Genomic DNA, 21,694 nt, shown 5'->3' on the forward strand with positions numbered 1-21,694 from the left:
AAAGATTGCAGCAAGTGAGGTTAGCGCGTCGCTTCGATTGAAGTTGTGGGAAAATTTGCCTGCACTTAAAAATATTTACCAGATCCTTTAAGCTTCTTTGTCCCAATTGTGGAGGAATAGAGGGAATGCAGATCAACTGTAAAGCACATCAAATTCCACTGCCCGACTTAACACTACTTAACACAAACAAAGGGGTGAGGTGTAAGATCACATCACAAAAGTGAGAATAATATAATAAGTAAAGAGATGCAACATTGCTGTGCTGTTTGTTGTTCACCTGGTTGTGTGTAACTTATATTTTGCCATTTGCTTACTCCATTTTTTTTATTGCCTTTCTTCTTCATGTGAAAGTTTTTTTTTCATGTCATGTTTTACACATCATGTGTGCATAAGGTCCTCCGTGAGAGTCAACAACAATGGGTTCATGACTATTTACCCCATTTTTCAGGTGGTTGTTCAAATGTTGGCATTCCTCCATTTGGCTCTGTCCATGGTGTCAGCTTCCTGGAGACCCAAACATTCTGTATCTTTCTCGACTTTTTCAATCCATGTGTTTTTTGGATGTTCTGTCGATTTTCTTCCTTTAATCACGATCATTACTCCTTTCTTTGTAATCTCATCTTCTCACATTCATTGCACATGACCACAACAGTTGCATCATCCATTCTGAAGCTCTTCTTCATCAGCATTGATATTTAATCTCTTCCTCATTTCTGAGCTGTTCTTTCTTTCAGAGACAATCCATTTGTCCATCGTATTATTGTAATTTCTGCCCTTTCCATTAGTTTTGCCATCTTTCATCTGCATTGCCCATGTTTCTCCTCCACGCATCAATCTTTTCCACAAAACTCTCAACAATGGAAATCCTGACAGAGCAGTGTGATGCAGCCTTTATTAACTCAAACCTTTGCAGAGAATGGAATTTTTGTGTGCTTCATCCTCCCACATAATTTTCACCATTTATTCTCGTCTGATGTTATCTCCATTTCATGACTAATTTACAGACGGATAGCCGGATGGACAACCTGAAAACATAACGCCTCCGGCTTTCAGCGAGGGAGGCATAAAAATGCATTTTACAAATTTCACGTTTCACCTGCAATTATTCGTGCAGTTCCTCATGAGCTGTAATCATGAGTGAACTGGCAATAACAGGGAATCTTCTGTACTTTCTTTGCAATATCACAAGGAATTTTGTGAGCAAAAATATTTCATGAAGTTCTAAACTTCACTTTTAATATTGCACAGATTTGGAAATCGATCATCAAAATATGATTTAACCAAAAACAGTGCTCTTGATATAAAATATAATCAGTGTTTCAGAGCATTAACAGAACGATTGCATTTACTGAATCCAAAATAATGTTCTTCATGGTGTACATGGTGTCAATTCGTTCAGGAAATTTGTTTTCATTTGGTGGAGTTTCACTGGACTCACATTTGTTTCTTCTTGTTGAACATTTAGTGACAACAACATCACCTATCCTTTCCACGAAACTCTCAACAATCCCAACTCCGACACTCCCAACAACAATCCCAACTCCGACACCCTCAACAATCCCAACTCCGACACTCTCAACAACAATCCCCATGTCCTCCATGACCACTCCAACGGTCATTACGAGAGGTAAAGGAACCTGCATTTGTCTTGTTCTGTTGAGATTTTTTTGTCGGTTCAAACTGGCATCTTAAAGCCGAAACATTGAATGATCATGATCCACTTTTATAAATCTGATTTGATGATGACTGGATTAATGTTCACATATTGACATTTTTAGTGATAACAGAGCGAGAGAGCAATTTAATTTGCTTTTGTAACATTAGCGTATCTTAATTAATTATGTGTTCTGAACAGTATTCTGGCTTTGGAATTGATAATAGAAAGAATCCGAGCAACAACAGCAAGGAAATTTACGAGATATAATTTTGTTTTCTCTTCGTGCAACTCGTGCACCGCCTCCTGAAGGGAGTGGCAGAACCGGTCATTGTATTATCCTCTCTGGGACATATATATGTATATGTGGATTACATGAGATCGAGGATTTGTTCAATTCGTCTGCGGAGGGGGTGGGGGGTGCGTGCAATAAAATAATGACTGTTTTTACACACATTTTTTTTTTTTTGCTTTTTCTTTTGGCTTTTTCTTGAGGAAATACTTCATGGCCAGATGCCCTTCCTGACGCCAACCCTGGTCGCCTTTTACGACACTCAGGGATATGGTACACCTATTCTTACTGGGGCATACACCAGGACCAGTACACTGGTACTCATTTTGCCGAACTCGAAGGATGGCAGGCTGAGTCAACCCCCTGGTGTTAATTCAGCAGCCAACGGAGCTTAAACTCAGAACCCTAGAATCCCAAGCCACCACCCGAACCACTAAGCCAGCACCAGGCTTGGGGTGGGGGGGGGGTGCAATGAGAAGCACATAATGCCTCAAGTTCATCAGGTTTCCTCCTTTTCAGTTTCATGTGAAACAACAGTTTCGACTTTTTCGAAAGCTTATCAGATGTGGTTGTGGTTTCATGTTTTTTTTGGCCTCCAGGAGGGGTGTCACACAAAATGCCATGAAAATCTATTTATACACGTCATCACAGCATTTGTCCAATGGCTAAACACCCCTTGGGAAACGGGGATATTATTCCTTTTAATATTGTATTGTAATAGCATCGATATGATGCGAATGTCATTGTTGTTATTCCTTTTGTGATTGGAAGCGGCCTTGAAAATACTCCATGAAGAGCACTCCGTTTGGCTTCGTTCGGATTTAGCCCTCCACAGAAAAAAACACTCTTGAAGGGGAACATTTAGACGCTGCAACTGCCGTCGTGGAACCATTCGTCCTCCCACCAAGAACGTTTGTGTGTGAAAAGTAACGACCGAATGTATCCCAGTCAGGCAGACAGACAAACGGGCACAAAATTTTGCATTTTTGATTTGATAACATTTCAAGCCACAGATCTTTCCAAGCAGGTGAAAGCTTTCAACTGTTTTTCTTTGAACGGTTCTTGGCAGTTTTTCCATTCTGTTCTTCTCATTGATGATCATCTATTACAAAATTAAACTTCGATGGTTTTTACATCACAGAGTTTGTATTGCAGTGCAAAGATTGCTAATTCGGTTTGTTACAAGAGAAGGCAGATAATGCAAGTCAACTGGTTGATTAATTTCCAATAATTGATTCCCTTTTGAACGTAGAATGCACGGGATGGGGAGATCCTCACTACACCAGCTTTGATGGAAAGAAATTTAATTTCCAAGGAACCTCCACATATGTAATGCTACAGGTAAGGTGAAGTGAGCTTGTTCAAAGAAGAGTGCAGATATTTATGATGTAAAATGACAAAGATTTTCATGAAAAACAGCAATATATTTTTGTAAATGCTTGAGAAGTTGATGAATAATTGGTGAAAACCACATCACAGACTAACAATTATAAAAATATGTATCTTTGTTCAGCTTTGCAATGAAACGAATTGGCGGGTGTTGGTAAAGAATGAGCATCGCAATGGGAAGACCAAGGTTTCCTACACCCGGGAAGTGCTCACGCAAGTGTATGGAAAGGAAGTACAGTTTTTCGGAAGCAAGCGGTTCAAGGTATTTTGTTCACAATCACATCAACATAATCAGTTTTACCTTTATTGCATTTGTTCTTTTTTCTGATTTGTACATTGTTGGTTTGCCCAAAAACTAACTGGATTTAATTTCTTGCAGCTGGATGGGGTTCTTAAAAACATGCCATACAAATTCTCCAATGGATCAGACTCATTCCATGTGCTCCATTGGGGTCGCTACCGTTACCTGATTACTGACTTTGGCCTTGAGGTGTTGTACGACGGTCATCATAATGTGCGAGTGCGTCTACCAAACACCTTCTCTGAGAAGGTCTGCGGCCTCTGTGGAAACATGGACAGCCAGACCAGTAACGACTTCAGAATGAAGAATGGCACGTTGACGGACAATGCGGCACATTTTGGGAACAGCTGGAAGATTGGTGATGAAAACAATGAGTATGTTGGTCTCCATTGCCTTTTTACTTTCATTAAATAAATACCTCACGACATCTTGTTTGCCATTTGTCGTGTGTTGCACTTTTTGATTGATATTATTTCATGAAGATCACAAAAACCTCAAATGAACACATCTGCAATCAATTGCGAATTTTGTTTTTGACCGAACTCACAGAGATGTTGATGATGATGGCACAATCCTTGTGCTGAACGCAACGTTGAAGGAGACAGCAAGAAGGAACGAATCTTGTGGGATGTTGCTCCTGAAGGATGGCTCCTTTGCTGCTTGCCATAGCAAGTTCGACCCACGCGTTTTCTTGGAGGACTGCGTGTTTGAATATGTTGTCCGTGATATGGTGAAGGAAGCGCTGTGTGAAGCTTTGGAGTCATACTTTGTCACCTGCTCAGCTGATGGAGTGCAAATGCAAACATGGAGGAAACCAGATCTTTGTCGTAAGATGGCATTAACTTTTGGGATTGTCATTTTGTTTTCACAAATAACAACAGCAAATATAGCATGTGTGTGTAATTGATTTATTATTATAATTCTAATGACAGACGTTTTTATGACCAGGATTTCCTTTTCTTATCTCTCAGCTCTACAATGCCCATCAAATAGCTCTTACACAATGTGCGTTCCCGACACTGTTGCAACTTGTTCCAACTCTGAAATGAAAGAATTACAACAGAGCACTTGCGTTGAGGGCTGTGAATGTGATGCTGGCCTTGTTTGGGATGTGGATCATTGTATCACGGAAGTGGAATGTGGATGTATGCAGGACAACAGTTATTACAATGTGAGTATCGGGACAAATGAATAAAAACCCTCCACTGGAGAGTCACACAACAATGAATCGTGAATGTTTTGTTTTTGCGATCATGTTGTTTGCAACTTTGGATTGTCATGAAATTGTATCGGCAAGGATGACACTGAGGATTTCTCCACAGTTCAATGAGTCCTTCATTACTGAGGGTTGCAGTCAACAGTGCACCTGCCAAACCGGTGGAAATATCAGCTGTGTATCTTTCACGTGTGACTTGAACGTCAATCACTGCAAAGTGAAAGAAGATGGAATCTTGGGCTGTGTTCCAATAGGTAAGATTTAAGCAAAGGGAAGTGGCATCTGCTTTGAGAGGAAACATTTCTTTTCACTTTTTCTTCCATCCTCTCCCTGAGCAGAAACAATCCTCTCCTCTTGCAAATAATTTAATTTGTTTGTATAATATATGTGAAAGTAAAACTCAATCATGATGGCAATTGTTGGAAATGTAAAACATTCCTCATGGACTCGGATTTTCTTCTCTCTTTCAACGATTGAATTGAAAGTTTCTTCATTGAATGGAATATCTTGCTCGAATTCATGAACTGGTTGTCAGTAATCAACTCTAAGGTTTGTCTTTATTATACGTATTTCCTTCATGGTGACGTTTTCATTGTTGATGTTCAAACAAATGTCTGCAGCTTCTCACTATTTTCACATATCATTGTGTTGCTTTGGTCTGTTGCAAATGATGGAAGATATTTTCGTCTTTTTGTTTCAATCACAATTCTCAAGGGACTGCGTTTTCACCAGAACTCATATGTGATCCACAATGCTTGCTTGCATCATGCTTTTCATCATTTGAATATGTTTGTGTGTTTGTGAAACAAAACCCTCTTGTGACTATTCCTGACATTTTGCTCGCTTTCTTTGGAAAAAGATTGCAGCAAGTGAGGTTAGCGCGTCGCTTCGATTGAAGTTGTGGGAAAATTTGCCTGCACTTAAAAATATTTACCAGATCCTTTAAGCTTCTTTGTCCCAATTGTGGAGGAATAGAGGGAATGCAGATCAACTGTAAAGCACATCAAATTCCACTGCCCGACTTAACACTACTTAACACAAACAAAGGGGTGAGGTGTAAGATCACATCACAAAAGTGAGAATAATATAATAAGTAAAGAGATGCAACATTGCTGTGCTGTTTGTTGTTCACCTGGTTGTGTGTAACTTATATTTTGCCATTTGCTTACTCCATTTTTTTTATTGCCTTTCTTCTTCATGTGAAAGTTTTTTTCATGTCATGTTTTACACATCATGTGTGCATAAGGTCCTCCGTGAGAGTCAACAACAATGGGTTCATGACTATTTACCCCATTTTTCAGGTGGTTGTTCAAATGTTGGCATTCCTCCATTTGGCTCTGTCCATGGTGTCAGCTTCCTGGAGACCCAAACATTCTGTATCTTTCTCGACTTTTTCAATCCATGTGTTTTTTGGATGTTCTGTCGATTTTCTTCCTTTAATCACGATCATTACTCCTTTCTTTGTAATCTCATCTTCTCACATTCATTGCACATGACCACAACAGTTGCATCATCCATTCTGAAGCTCTTCTTCATCAGCATTGATATTTAATCTCTTCCTCATTTCTGAGCTGTTCTTTCTTTCAGAGACAATCCATTTGTCCATCGTATTATTGTAATTTCTGCCCTTTCCATTAGTTTTGCCATCTTTCATCTGCATTGCCCATGTTTCTCCTCCACGCATCAATCTTTTCCACAAAACTCTCAACAATGGAAATCCTGACAGAGCAGTGTGATGCAGCCTTTATTAACTCAAACCTTTGCAGAGAATGGAATTTTTGTGTGCTTCATCCTCCCACATAATTTTCACCATTTATTCTCGTCTGATGTTATCTCCATTTCATGACTAATTTACAGACGGATAGCCGGATGGACAACCTGAAAACATAACGCCTCCGGCTTTCAGCGAGGAGGCATAAAAATGCATTTTACAAATTTCACGTTTCACCTGCAATTATTCGTGCAGTTCCTCATGAGCTGTAATCATGAGTGAACTGGCAATAACAGGGAATCTTCTGTACTTTCTTTGCAATATCACAAGGAATTTTGTGAGCAAAAATATTTCATGAAGTTCTAAACTTCACTTTTAATATTGCACAGATTTGGAAATCGATCATCAAAATATGATTTAACCAAAAACAGTGCTCTTGATATAAAATATAATCAGTGTTTCAGAGCATTAACAGAACGATTGCATTTACTGAATCCAAAATAATGTTCTTCATGGTGTACATGGTGTCAATTCGTTCAGGAAATTTGTTTTCATTTGGTGGAGTTTCACTGGACTCACATTTGTTTCTTCTTGTTGAACATTTAGTGACAACAACATCACCTATCCTTTCCACGAAACTCTCAACAATCCCAACTCCGACACTCCCAACAACAATCCCAACTCCGACACCCTCAACAATCCCAACTCCGACACTCTCAACAACAATCCCCATGTCCTCCATGACCACTCCAACGGTCATTACGAGAGGTAAAGGAACCTGCATTTGTCTTGTTCTGTTGAGATTTTTTTGTCGGTTCAAACTGGCATCTTAAAGCCGAAACATTGAATGATCATGATCCACTTTTATAAATCTGATTTGATGATGACTGGATTAATGTTCACATATTGACATTTTTAGTGATAACAGAGCGAGAGAGCAATTTAATTTGCTTTTGTAACATTAGCGTATCTTAATTAATTATGTGTTCTGAACAGTATTCTGGCTTTGGAATTGATAATAGAAAGAATCCGAGCAACAACAGCAAGGAAATTTACGAGATATAATTTTGTTTTCTCTTCGTGCAACTCGTGCACCGCCTCCTGAAGGGAGTGGCAGAACCGGTCATTGTATTATCCTCTCTGGGACATATATATGTATATGTGGATTACATGAGATCGAGGATTTGTTCAATTCGTCTGCGGAGGGGGGGGGGTTGGGTGTGTGCAATAAAATAATGACTGTTTTTACACACATTTTTTTTTTTTGGCTTTTTCTTTTGGCTTTTTCTTGAGGAAATACTTCATGGCCAGATGCCCTTCCTGACGCCAACCCTGGTCGCCTTTTACGACACTCAGGGATATGGTACACCTATTCTTACTGGGGCATACACCAGGACCAGTACACTGGTACTCATTTTGCCGAACTCGAAGGATGGCAGGCTGAGTCAACCCCTGGTGTTAATTCAGCAGCCAACGGAGCTTAAACTCAGAACCCTAGAATCCCAAGCCACCACCCGAACCACTAAGCCAGCACCAGGCTTGGGGTGGGGGGTGCAATGAGAAGCACATAATGCCTCAAGTTCATCAGGTTTCCTCCTTTTCAGTTTCATGTGAAACAACAGTTTCGACTTTTTCGAAAGCTTATCAGATGTGGTTGTGGTTTCATGTTTTTTTGGCCTCCAGGAGGGGTGTCACACAAAATGCCATGAAAATCTATTTATACACGTCATCACAGCATTTGTCCAATGGCTAAACACCCCTTGGGAAACGGGGATATTATTCCTTTTAATATTGTATTGTAATAGCATCGATATGATGCGAATGTCATTGTTGTTATTCCTTTTGTGATTGGAAGCGGCCTTGAAAATACTCCATGAAGAGCACTCCGTCTGGCTTCGTTCGGATTTAGCCCTCCACAGAAAAAAACACTCTTGAAGGGGAACATTTAGACGCTGCAACTGCCGTCGTGGAACCATTCGTCCTCCCACCAAGAACGTTTGTGTGTGAAAAGTAACGACCGAATGTATCCCAGTCAGGCAGACAGACAAACGGGCACAAAATTTTGCATTTTTGATTTGATAACATTTCAAGCCACAGATCTTTCCAAGCAGGTGAAAGCTTTCAACTGTTTTTCTTTGAACGGTTCTTGGCAGTTTTTCCATTCTGTTCTTCTCATTGATGATCATCTATTACAAAATTAAACTTCGATGGTTTTTACATCACAGAGTTTGTATTGCAGTGCAAAGATTGCTAATTCGGTTTGTTACAAGAGAAGGCAGATAATGCAAGTCAACTGGTTGATTAATTTCCAATAATTGATTCCCTTTTGAACGTAGAATGCACGGGATGGGGAGATCCTCACTACACCAGCTTTGATGGAAAGAAATTTAATTTCCAAGGAACCTCCACATATGTAATGCTACAGGTAAGGTGAAGTGAGCTTGTTCAAAGAAGAGTGCAGATATTTATGATGTAAAATGACAAAGATTTTCATGAAAAACAGCAATATATTTTTGTAAATGCTTGAGAAGTTGATGAATAATTGGTGAAAACCACATCACAGACTAACAATTATAAAAATATGTATCTTTGTTCAGCTTTGCAATGAAACGAATTGGCGGGTGTTGGTAAAGAATGAGCATCGCAATGGGAAGACCAAGGTTTCCTACACCCGGGAAGTGCTCACGCAAGTGTATGGAAAGGAAGTACAGTTTTTCGGAAGCAAGCGGTTCAAGGTATTTTGTTCACAATCACATCAACATAATCAGTTTTACCTTTATTGCATTTGTTCTTTTTTTCTGATTTGTACATTGTTGGTTTGCCCGAAAACTAACTGGATTTAATTTCTTGCAGCTGGATGGGGTTCTTAAAAACATGCCATACAAATTCTCCAATGGATCAGACTCATTCCATGTGCTCCATTGGGGTCGCTACCGTTACCTGATTACTGACTTTGGCCTCGAGGTGTTGTACGACGGTCATCATTATGTGCGAGTGCGTCTACCAAACACCTTCTCTGAGAAGGTCTGCGGCCTCTGTGGAAACATGGACAGCCAGACCAGTAACGACTTCAGAATGAAGAATGGCACGTTGACGGACAATGCGGCACATTTTGGGAACAGCTGGAAGATTGGTGATGAAAACAATGAGTATGTTGGTCTCCATTGCCTTTTTACTTTCATTAAATAAATACCTCACGACATCTTGTTTGCCATTTGTCGTGTGTTGCACTTTTGATTGATATTATTTCATGAAGATCACAAAACCTCAAATGAACACATCTGCAATCAATTGCGAATTTTGTTTTTGACCGAACTCACAGAGATGTTGATGATGATGGCACAATCCTTGTGCTGAACGCAACGTTGAAGGAGACAGCAAGAAGGAACGAATCTTGTGGGATGTTGCTCCTGAAGGATGGCCCTTTTGCTGCTTGCCATAGCAAGTTCGACCCACGCGTTTTCTTGGAGGACTGCGTGTTTGAATATGTTGTCCGTGATATGGTGAAGGAAGCGCTGTGTGAAGCTTTGGAGTCATACTTTGTCACCTGCTCAGCTGATGGAGTGCAAATGCAAACATGGAGGAAACCAGATCTTTGTCGTAAGATGGCATTAACTTTTTGGGATTGTCATTTTGTTTTCACAAATAACAACAGCAAATATAGCATGTGTGTGTTATTGATTAATTATTATAATTCTAATGACAGACGTTTTTATGACCAGGATTTCCTTTTCTTATCTCTCAGCTCTACAATGCCCATCAAATAGCTCTTACACAATGTGCGTTCCCGACACTGTTGCAACTTGTTCCAACTCTGAAATGAAAGAATTACAACAGAGCACTTGCGTTGAGGGCTGTGAATGTGATGCTGGCCTTGTTTGGGATGTGGATCATTGTATCACGGAAGTGGAATGTGGATGTATGCAGGACAACAGTTATTACAATGTGAGTATCGGGACAAATGAATAAAAACCCTCCACTGGAGAGTCACACAACAATGAATCGTGAATGTTTTGTTTTTGCGATCATGTTGTTTGCAACTTTGGATTGTCATGAAATTGTATCGGCAAGGATGACACTGAGGATTTCTCCACAGTTCAATGAGTCCTTCATTACTGAGGGTTGCAGTCAACAGTGCACCTGCCAAACTGGTGGAAATATCAGCTGTGTATCTTTCACGTGTGACTTGAACGTCAATCACTGCAAAGTGAAAGAAGATGGAATCTTGGGCTGTGTTCCAATAGGTAAGATTTAAGCAAAGGGAAGTGGCATCTGCTTTGAGAGGAAACATTTCTTTTCACTTTTTCTTCCATCCTCTCCCTGAGCAGAAACAATCATCTCCTCTTGCAAATAATTTAATTTGTTTGTATAATATATGTGAAAGTAAAACTCAATCATCATGACAATTGTTGGAAATGTAAAACATTCCTCATGGACTCGGATTTTCTTCTCTCTTTCAACGATTGAATTGAAAGTTTCTTCATTGAATGGAATATCTTGCTCGAATTCATGAACTGGTTGTCAGTAATCAACTCTAAGGTTTGTCTTTATTATACGTATTTCCTTCATGGTGACGTTTTCATTGTTGATGTTCAAACAAATGTCTGCAGCTTCTCACTATTTTCACATATCATTGTGTTGCTTTGGTCTGTTGCAAATGATGGAAGATATTTTCGTCTTTTGTTTCAATCACAATTCTCAAGGGACTGCGTTTTCACCAGAACTCATATGTGATCCACAATGCTTGCTTGCATCATGCTTTTCATCATTTGAATATGTTTGTGTGTTTGTGAAACAAAACCCTCTTGTGACTATTCCTGACATTTTGCTCGCTTTCTTTGGAAAAAGATTGCAGCAAGTGAGGTTAGCGCGTCGCTTCGATTGAAGTTGTGGGAAAATTTGCCTGCACTTAAAAATATTTACCAGATCCTTTAAGCTTCTTTGTCCCAATTGTGGAGGAATAGAGGGAATGCAGATCAACTGTAAAGCACATCAAATTCCACTGCCCGACTTAACACTACTTAACACAAACAAAGGGGTGAGGTGTAAGATCACATCACAAATGTGAGAATAATATAAAAAGTAAAGAGGTGCAACATTGCTGTGCTGTTTGTTGTTCACGTGGTTGTGTGTAACTTATATTTTGCCATTTGCTTATTCCATTTTTTTATTGCCTTTCTTCTTCATGTGAAAGTTTTTTTTTCATGTCATGTTTTACACATCATGTGTGCATAAGGTCCTCCGTGAGAGTCAACAACAATGGGTTCATGACTATTTACCCCATTTTTCAGGTGGTTGTTCAAATGTTGGCATTCCTCCATTTGGCTCTGTCCATGGTGTCAGCTTCCTGGAGACCCAAACATTCTGTATCTTTCTCGACTTTTTCAATCCATGTGTTTTTTGGATGTTCTGTCGATTTTCTTCCTTTAATCACGATCATTACTCCTTTCTTTGTAATCTCATCTTCTCACATTCATTGCACATGACCACAACAGTTGCATCATCCATTCTGAAGCTCTTCTTCATCAGCATTGATATTTTATCTCTTCATCATTTCTGAGCTGTTCTTTCTTTCAGAGACAATCCATTTGTCCATCGTATTATTGTAATTTCTGCCCTTTCCATTAGTTTTGCCATCTTTCATCTGCATTGCCCATGTTTCTCCTCCACGCATCAATCTTTTCCACAAAACTCTCAACAATGGAAATCCTGACAGAGCAGTGTGATGCAGCCTTTATTAACTCAAACCTTTGCAGAGAATGGAATTTTTGTGTGCTTCATCCTCCCACATAATTTTCACCATTTATTCTCGTCTGATGTTATCTCCATTTCATGACTAATTTACAGACGGTTAGCCGGATGGACAACCTGAAAACATAACGCCTCCGGCTTTCAGCGAGGGAGGCATAAAAATGCATTTTACAAATTTCACGTTTCACCTTCTGCAATTATTCGTGCAGTTCCTCATGAGCTGTAATCATGAGTGAACTGGCAATAACAGGGAATCTTCTGTACTTTCTTTGCAATATCACAAGGAATTTTGTGAGCAAAAATATTTCATGAAGTTCTAAACTTCACTTTTAATATTGCGCAGATTTGGAAATTGATCATCAAAATATGATTTAACCAAAAACAGTGCTCTTGATATAAAATATAATCAGTGTTTCAGAGCATTAACAGAACGATTGCATTTACTGAATCCAAAATAATGTTCTTCATGGTGTACATGGTGTCAATTCGTTCAGGAAATTTGTTTTCATTTGGTGGAGTTTCACTGGACTCACATTTGTTTCTTCTTGTTGAACATTTAGTGACAACAACATCACCTATCCTTTCCACGAAACTCTCAACAATCCCAACTCCGACACTCCCAACAACAATCCCAACTCCGACACTCTCAACAACAATCCCCATGTCCTCCATGACCACTCCAACGGTCATTACGAGAGGTAAAGGAACCTGCATTTGTCTTGTTCTGTTGAGATTTTTTTGTCGGTTCAAACTGGCATCTTAAAGCCGAAACATTGAATGATCATGATCCACTTTTATAAATCTGATTTGATGATGACTGGATTAATGTTCACATATTGACATTTTTAGTGATAACAGAGCGAGAGAGCAATTTAATTTGCTTTTGTAACATTAGCGTATCTTAATTAATTATGTGTTCTGAACAGTATTCTGGCTTTGGAATTGATAATAGAAAGAATCCGAGCAACAACAGCAAGGAAATTTACGAGATATAATTTTGTTTTCTCTTCGTGCAACTCGTGCACCGCCTCCTGAAGGGAGTGGCAGAACCGGTCATTGTATTATCCTCTCTGGGACATATATATGTATATGTGGATTACATGAGATCGAGGATTTGTTCAATTCGTCTGCGGAGGGGGGTGGGGGGGGGTGTGTGCAATAAAATAATGACTGTTTTTACACACATTTTTTTTTTTTTGCTTTTTCTTTTGGCTTTTTCTTGAGGAAATACTTCATGGCCAGATGCCCTTCCTGACGCCAACCCTGGTCGCCTTTTACGACACTCAGGGATATGGTACACCTATTCTTACTGGGGCATACACCAGGACCAGTACACTGGTACTCATTTTGCCGAACTCGAAGGATGGCAGGCTGAGTCAACCCCCTGGTGTTAATTCAGCAGCCAACGGAGCTTAAACTCAGAACCCTAGAATCCCAAGCCACCACCCGAACCACTAAGCCAGCACCAGGCTTGGGGTGGGGGGGGGGGTGCAATGAGAAGCACATAATGCCTCAAGTTCATCAGGTTTCCTCCTTTTCAGTTTCATGTGAAACAACAGTTTCGACTTTTTCGAAAGCTTATCAGATGTGGTTGTGGTTTCATGTTTTTTTTGGCCTCCAGGAGGGGTGTCACACAAAATGCCATGAAAATCTATTTATACACGTCATCACAGCATTTGTCCAATGGCTAAACACCCCTTGGGAAACGGGGATATTATTCCTTTTAATATTGTATTGTAATAGCATCGATATGATGCGAATGTCATTGTTGTTATTCCTTTTGTGATTGGAAGCGGCCTTGAAAATACTCCATGAAGAGCACTCCGTCTGGCTTCGTTCGGATTTAGCCCTCCACAGAAAAAAACACTCTTGAAGGGGAACATTTAGACGCTGCAACTGCCGCCGTGGAACCATTCGTCCTCCCACCAAGAACGTTTGTGTGTGAAAAGTAACGACCGAATGTATCCCAGTCAGGCAGACAGACAAACGGGCACAAAATTTTGCATTTTTGATTTGATAACATTTCAAGCCACAGATCTTTTAAAGCAGGTGAAAGCTTTCAACTGTTTTTCTTTGAACGGTTCTTGGCAGTTTTTCCATTCTGTTCTTCTCATTGATGATCATCTATTACAAAATTAAACTTCGATGGTTTTTACATCACAGAGTTTGTATTGCAGTGCAAAGATTGCTAATTCGGTTTGTTACAAGAGAAGGCAGATAATGCAAGTCAACTGGTTGATTAATTTCCAATAATTGATTCCCTTTTGAACGTAGAATGCACGGGATGGGGAGATCCTCACTACACCAGCTTTGATGGAAAGAAATTTAATTTCCAAGGAACCTCCACATATGTAATGCTACAGGTAAGGTGAAGTGAGCTTGTTCAAAGAAGAGTGCAGATATTTATGATGTAAAATGACAAAGATTTTCATGAAAAACAGCAATATATTTTTGTAAATGCTTGAGAAGTTGATGAATAATTGGTGAAAACCACATCACAGACTGACAATTATAAAAATATGTATCTTTGTTCAGCTTTGCAATGAAACGAATTGGCGGGTGTTGGTAAAGAATGAGCATCGCAATGGGAAGACCAAGGTTTCCTACACCCGGGAAGTGCTCACGCAAGTGTATGGAAAGGAAGTACAGTTTTTCGGAAGCAAGCGGTTCAAGGTATTTTGTTCACAATCTCATCAACATAATCAGTTTTACCTTTATTGCATTTGTTCTTTTTTTCTGATTTGTACATTGTTGGGTTGCCCGAAAACTAACTGGATTTAATTTCTTGCAGCTGGATGGGGTTCTTAAAAACATGCCATACAAATTCTCCAATGGATCAGACTCATTCCATGTGCTCCATTGGGGTCGCTACCGTTACCTGATTACTGACTTTGGCCTCGAGGTGTTGTACGACGGTCATCATAATGTGCGAGTGCGTCTACCAAACACCTTCTCTGAGAAGGTCTGCGGCCTCTGTGGAAACATGGACAGCCAGACCAGTAACGACTTCAGAATGAAGAATGGCACGTTGACGGACAATGCGGCACATTTTGGGAACAGCTGGAAGATTGGTGATGAAAACAATGAGTATGTTGGTCTCCATTGCCTTTTTACTTTCATTAAATAAATACCTCACGACATCTTGTTTGCCATTTGTCGTGTGTTGCACTTTTTGATTGATATTAATTCATGAAGATCACAAAAACCTCAAATGAACACATCTGCAATCAATTGCGAATTTTGTTTTTGACCGAACTCACAGAGATGTTGATGATGATGGCACAATCGTTGCGCTGAACGCAACGTTGAGTGAGACAGCAAGAAGGAACGAATCTTGTGGGATGTTGCTCCTGAAGAATGGCCCTTTTGCTGCTTGCCATAGCAAGTTCGACCCACGCGTTTTCTTGGAGGACTGCGTGTTTGAATATCTTGTCCGTGATATGGTGAAGGAAGCGCTGTGTGAAGCTTTGGAGTCATACTTTGTCACCTGCTCAGCTGATGGAGTGCAAATGCAAACATGGAGGAAACCAGATCTTTGTCGTAAGATGGCGTTAACATTTTGGGATTGTCATTTTGTTTTCACAAATAACAACAGCAAATATAGCATGTGTGTTATTGATTAATTATTATAATTCTAATGACAGACGTTTTTATGACCAGGATTTCCTTTTCTTATCTCTCAGCTCTACAATGCCCATCAAATAGCTCTTACACAATGTGCGTTCCCGACACTGTTGCAACTTGTTCCAACTCTGAAACGAAAGAATTACAACAGAGCACTTGCGTTGAGGGTTGTGAATGTGATGCTGGCCTTGTTTGGGATGTGGATCGTTGTATCACGGAAGTGGAATGTGGATGTATGCAGGACAACAGTTATTACAACGTGAGTATCGGGACAAATGAATAAAAACCCTCCACTGGAGAGTCACACAACAATGAATCGTGAATGTTTTGTTTTTGCGATCATCTTGTTTGCAACTTTGGATTGTCATGAAATTGTATCGGCAAGGATGACACTGAGGATTTCTCCACAGTTCAATGAGTCCTTCATTACTGAGGATTGCAGTCAACAGTGCACCTGCCAAACCGGTGGAAATATCAGCTGTGTATCTTTCACGTGTGACTTGAACGTCAATCACTGCAAAGTGAAAGAAGATGGAATCTTGGGCTGTGTTCCAATAGGTAAGATTTAAGCAAAGGGAAGTGGCATCTGCTTTGAGAGGAAACATTTCTTTTCACTTTTTCTTCCATCCTCTCCCTGAGCAGAAACAATCATCTCTTCTTGCTAATAATTTAATTTGTTTGTATAATATATGTGAAAGTAAAACTCAATCATGATGGCAATTGTTGGAAATGTAAAACATTCCTCATGGACTTGGATTTTCTTCTCTCTTTCAACGATTGAATTGAAAGTTTCTTCATTGAATGGAATATCTTGCTCGAATTCATGAACTGGTTGTCAGTAATCAACTCTAAGGTTTGTCTTTATTATACGTATTTCCTTCATGGTGACGTTTTCATTGTTGATGTTCAAACAAATGTCTGCAGCTTCTCACTATTTTCACATATCATTGTGTTGCTTTGGTCTGTTGCAAATGATGGAAGATATTTTCGTCTTTTTGTTTCAATCACAATTCTCAAGGGACTGCGTTTTCACCATAACTCATATGTGATCCACACTGCTTGCTTGCATCATGCTTTTCATCATTTGAATATGTTTGTGTGTTTGTGAAACAAAACCCTCTTGTGACTATTCCTGACATTTTGCTCGCTTTCTTTGGAAAAAGATTGCAGCAAGTGAGGTTAGCGCGTCGCTTCGATTGAAGTTGTGGTAAAATTTGCCTGCACTTAAAAATATTTACCAGATCCTTTAAGCTTCTTTGTCCCAATTGTGGAGGAATAGAGGGAATGCAGATCAACTGTAAAGCACATCAAATTCCACTGCCCGACTTAACACTACTTAACACAAACAAAGGGGTGAGGTGTAAGATCACATCACAAAAGTGAGAATAATATAAAAAGTAAAGAGATGCAACATTGCTGTGCTGTTTGTTGTTCACGTGGTTGTGTGTAACTTATAATTTGCCATTTGCTTACTCCATTTTTTTTATTGCCTTTCTTCTTCATGTGAAAGTTTTTTTTTCATGTCATGTTTTACACATCATGTGTGCATAAGGTCCTCCGTGAGTGTCCACAACAATGGGTTCATGACTATTTACCCCATTTTTCAGGTGGTTGTTCAAATGTTGGCATTCCTCCATTTGGCTCTGTCCATGGTGTCAGCTTCCTGGATACCCAAACATTCTGTATCTTTCTCGACTTTTTCAATCCATGTGTTTTTCGGATGTTCTGTCGATTTTCTTCCTTTAATCACGATCATTACTCCTTTCTTTGTAATCTCATCTTCTCACATTCATTGTACATGACCACAACAGTTGCATCATCCATTCTGAAGCTCTTCTTCATCAGCATTGATATTTAATCTCTTCCTCATTTCTGAGCTGTTCTTTCTTTCAGAGACAATCCATTTGTCCATCGTATTATTGTAATTTCTGCCCTTTCCATTAGTTTTGCCATCTTTCATCTGCATTGCCCATGTTTCTCCTCCACGCATCAATCTTTTCCACAAAACTCTCAACAATGGAAATCCTGACAGAGCAGTCTGATGCAGCCTTTATTAACTCAAACCTTTGCAGAGAATGGAATTTTTGTGTGCTTCATCCTCCCACATAATTTTCACCATTTATTCTCGTCTGATGTTATCTCCATTTCATGACTAATTTACAGACGGATAGCCGGATGGACAACCTGAAAACATAACGCCTCCGGCTTTCAGTGAGGGAGGCATAAAAATGCATTTTTCAAATTTCACGTTTCACCTTCTGCAATTATTCGTGCAGTTCCTCATGAGCTGTAATCATGAGTGAACTGGCAATAACAGGGAATCTTCTGTACTTTCTTTGCAATATCACAAGGAATTTTGTGAGCAAAAATATTTCATGAAGTTCTAAACTTCACTTTTAATATTGCACAGATTTGGAAATTGATCATCAAAATATGATTTAACCAAAAACAGTGCTCTTGATATAAAATATAATCAGTGTTTCAGAGCATTAACAGAACGATTGCATTTACTGAATCCAAAATAATGTTCTTCATGGTGTAAATGGTTTCAATTCGTTCAGGAAATTTGTTTTCATTTGGTGGAGTTTCACTGGACTCACATTTGTTTCTTCTTGTTGAACATTTAGTGACAACAACATCACCTGTCCTTTCCACGAAACTCTCAACAATCCCAACTCCGACACTCCCAACAACAATCCCAACTCCGACACCCTCAACAATCCCAACTCCGACACTCTCAACAACAATCCCCATGTCCTCCATGACCACTCCAACGGTCATTACGAGAGGTAAAGGAACCTGCATTTGTCTTGTTCTGTTGAGATTTTTTTGTCGGTTCAAACTGGCATCTTAAAGCCGAAACATTGAATGATCATGATCCACTTTTATAAATCTGATTTGATGATGACTGGATTAATGTTCACATATTGACATTTTTAGTGATAACAGAGCGAGAGAGCAATTTAATTTGCTTTTGTAACATTAGCGTATCTTAATTAATTATGTGTTCTGAACAGTATTCTGGCTTTGGAATTGATAATAGAAAGAATCCGAGCAACAACAGCAAGGAAATTTACGAGATATAATTTTGTTTTCTCTTCGTGCAACTCGTGCACCGCCTCCTGAAGGGAGTGGCAGAACCGATCATTGTATTATCCTCTCTGGGACATATATATGTATATGTGGATTACATGAGATCGAGGATTTGTTCAATTCGTCTGCGGAGGGGGTGGGGGGTGTGTGCAATAAAATAATGACTGTTTTTACACACATTTTTTTTTTTTTTGGCTTTTTCTTTTGGCTTTTTCTTGAGGAAATACTTCATGGCCAGATGCCCTTCCTGACGCCAACCCTGGTCGCCTTTTACGACACTCAGGGATATGGTACACCTATTCTTACTGGGGCATACACCAGGACCAGTACACTGGTACTCATTTTGCCGAACTCGAAGGATGGCAGGCTGAGTCAACCCCCTGGTGTTAATTCAGCAGCCAACGGAGCTTAAACTCAGAACCCTAGAATCCCAAGCCACCACCCGAACCACTAAGCCAGCACCAGGCTTGGGGTGGGGGGGGGGTGCAATGAGAAGCACATAATGCCTCAAGTTCATCAGGTTTCCTCCTTTTCAGTTTCATGTGAAACAACAGTTTCGACTTTTTCGAAAGCTTATCCGATGTGGTTGTGGTTTCATGTTTTTTTTGGCCTCCAGGAGGGGTGTCACACAAAATGCCATGAAAATCTATTTATACACGTCATCACAGCATTTGTCCAATGGCTAAACACCCCTTGGGAAACAGGGATATTATTCCTTTTAATATTGTATTGTAATAGCATCGATATGATGCGAATGTCATTGTTGTTATTCCTTTTGTGATTGGAAGCGGCCTTGAAAATACTCCATGAAGAGCACTCCGTCTGGCTTCGTTCGGATTTAGCCCTCCACAGAAAAAAACACTCTTGAAGGGGAACATTTAGACGCTGCAACTGCCGTCGTGGAACCATTCGTCCTCCCACCAAGAACGTTTGTGTGTGAAAAGTAACGACCGAATGTATCCCAGTCAGGCAGACAGACAAACGGGCACAAAATTTTGCATTTTTGATTTGATAACATTTCAAGCCACAGATCTTTCCAAGCAGGTGAAAGCTTTCAACTGTTTTTCTTTGAACGGTTCTTGGCAGTTTTTCCATTCTGTTCTTCTCATTGATGATCATCTATTACAAAATTAAACTTCGATGGTTTTTACATCACAGAGTTTGTATTGCAGTGCAAAGATTGCTAATTCGGTTTGTTACAAGAGAAGGCAGATAATGCAAGTCAACTGGTTGATTAATTTCCAATAATTGATTCCCTTTTGAACGTAGAATGCACGGGATGGGGAGATCCTCACTACACCAGCTTTGATGGAAAGAAATTTAATTTCCAAGGAACCTCCACATATGTAATGCTACAGGTAAGGTGAAGTGAGCTTGTTCAAAGAAGAGTGCAGATATTTATGATGTAAAATGACAAAGATTTTCATGAAAAACAGCAATATATTTTTGTAAATGCTTGAGAAGTTGATGAATAATTGGTGAAAACCACATCACAGACTAACAATTATAAAAATATGTATCTTTGTTCAGCTTTGCAATGAAACGAATTGGCGGGTGTTGGTAAAGAATGAGCATCGCAATGGGAAGACCAAGGTTTCCTACACCCGGGAAGTGCTCACGCAAGTGTATGGAAAGGAAGTACAGTTTTTCGGAAGCAAGCGGTTCAAGGTATTTTGTTCACAATCACATCAACATAATCAGTTTTACCTTTATTGCATTTGTTCTTTTTTTCTGATTTGTACATTGTTGGTTTGCCCGAAAACTAAGTGGATTTAATTTCTTGCAGCTGGATGGGGTTCTTAAAAACATGCCGTACAAATTCTCCAATGGATCAGACTCATTCCATGTGCTCCATTGGGGTCGTTACCGTTACCTGATTACTGACTTTGGCCTTGAGGTGTTGTACGACGGTCATCATAACGTGCGAGTGCGTCTACCAAACACCTTCTCTGAGAAGGTCTGCGGCCTCTGTGGAAACATGGACAGCCAGACCAGTAACGACTTCAGAATGAAGAATGGCACGTTGACGGACAATGCGGCACATTTTGGGAACAGCTGGAAGATTGGTGATGAAAACAATGAGTATGTTGGTCTCCATTGCCTTTTTACTTTCATTAAATAAATACCTCACGACATCTTGTTTGCCATTTGTCGTGTGTTGCACTTTTTGATTGATATTATTTCATGAAGATCACAAAAACCTCAAATGAACACATCTGCAATCAATTGCGAATTTTGTTTTTGACCGAACTCACAGAGATGTTGATGATGATGGCACACCTCCTGAGCTGAATGCAACGTTGAATGAGACAGCAAGAAGGAACGAATCTTGTGGGATGTTGCTCCTGAAGGATGGCCCTTTTGCTGCTTGCCATAGCAAGTTCGACCCACGCGTTTTCTTGGAGGACTGCGTGTTTGAATATGTTGTCCGTGATATGGTGAAGGAAGCGCTGTGTGAAGCTTTGGAGTCATACTTTGTCACCTGCTCAGCTGATGGAGTGCAAATGCAAACATGGAGGAAACCAGATCTTTGTCGTAAGATGGCATTAACTTTTTGGGATTGTCATTTTGTTTTCACAAATAACAACAGCAAATATAGCATGTGTGTGTTATTGATTAATTATTATAATTCTAATGACAGACGTTTTTATGACCAGGATTTC

The 21,694-nt window shown here is 39.7% G+C and overlaps 1 protein-coding gene across 1 annotated transcript in view; it reads left to right on the top strand.

The window, feature by feature from the left end:
* The window catches only part of LOC147007715 (IgGFc-binding protein-like), a gene marked incomplete at its 3' end in the record, with an annotated part of 83,997 nt that extends 62,431 nt beyond the window's left edge, over positions 1-21,566 (top strand). The window contains 26 exon segments of the mRNA XM_085866546.1: positions 1,466-1,627; positions 3,199-3,287; positions 3,460-3,597; positions 3,715-4,010; positions 4,186-4,463; positions 4,608-4,807; positions 4,959-5,106; positions 7,170-7,331; positions 8,900-8,988; positions 9,161-9,298; positions 9,417-9,712; positions 9,886-10,163; positions 10,309-10,508; positions 10,660-10,807; positions 12,875-13,012; positions 14,589-14,677; positions 14,850-14,987; positions 15,106-15,401; positions 15,577-15,854; positions 15,998-16,197; positions 16,349-16,496; positions 18,566-18,727; positions 20,301-20,389; positions 20,562-20,699; positions 20,818-21,113; positions 21,289-21,566. Coding sequence (XP_085722672.1) covers positions 1,466-1,627; positions 3,199-3,287; positions 3,460-3,597; positions 3,715-4,010; positions 4,186-4,463; positions 4,608-4,807; positions 4,959-5,106; positions 7,170-7,331; positions 8,900-8,988; positions 9,161-9,298; positions 9,417-9,712; positions 9,886-10,163; positions 10,309-10,508; positions 10,660-10,807; positions 12,875-13,012; positions 14,589-14,677; positions 14,850-14,987; positions 15,106-15,401; positions 15,577-15,854; positions 15,998-16,197; positions 16,349-16,496; positions 18,566-18,727; positions 20,301-20,389; positions 20,562-20,699; positions 20,818-21,113; positions 21,289-21,566 — 4,872 coding nt within the window.
* Positions 21,567-21,694: the final 128 nt, after the last annotated feature.

The sequence above is a fragment of the Eptatretus burgeri genome, unplaced genomic scaffold (assembly GCF_056783735.1).
Source record: "Eptatretus burgeri isolate ZD-2024b unplaced genomic scaffold, Ebu_testis_v1 Ebu_testis_scaffold_40, whole genome shotgun sequence".
Taxonomy (NCBI): domain Eukaryota; kingdom Metazoa; phylum Chordata; class Myxini; order Myxiniformes; family Myxinidae; genus Eptatretus; species Eptatretus burgeri.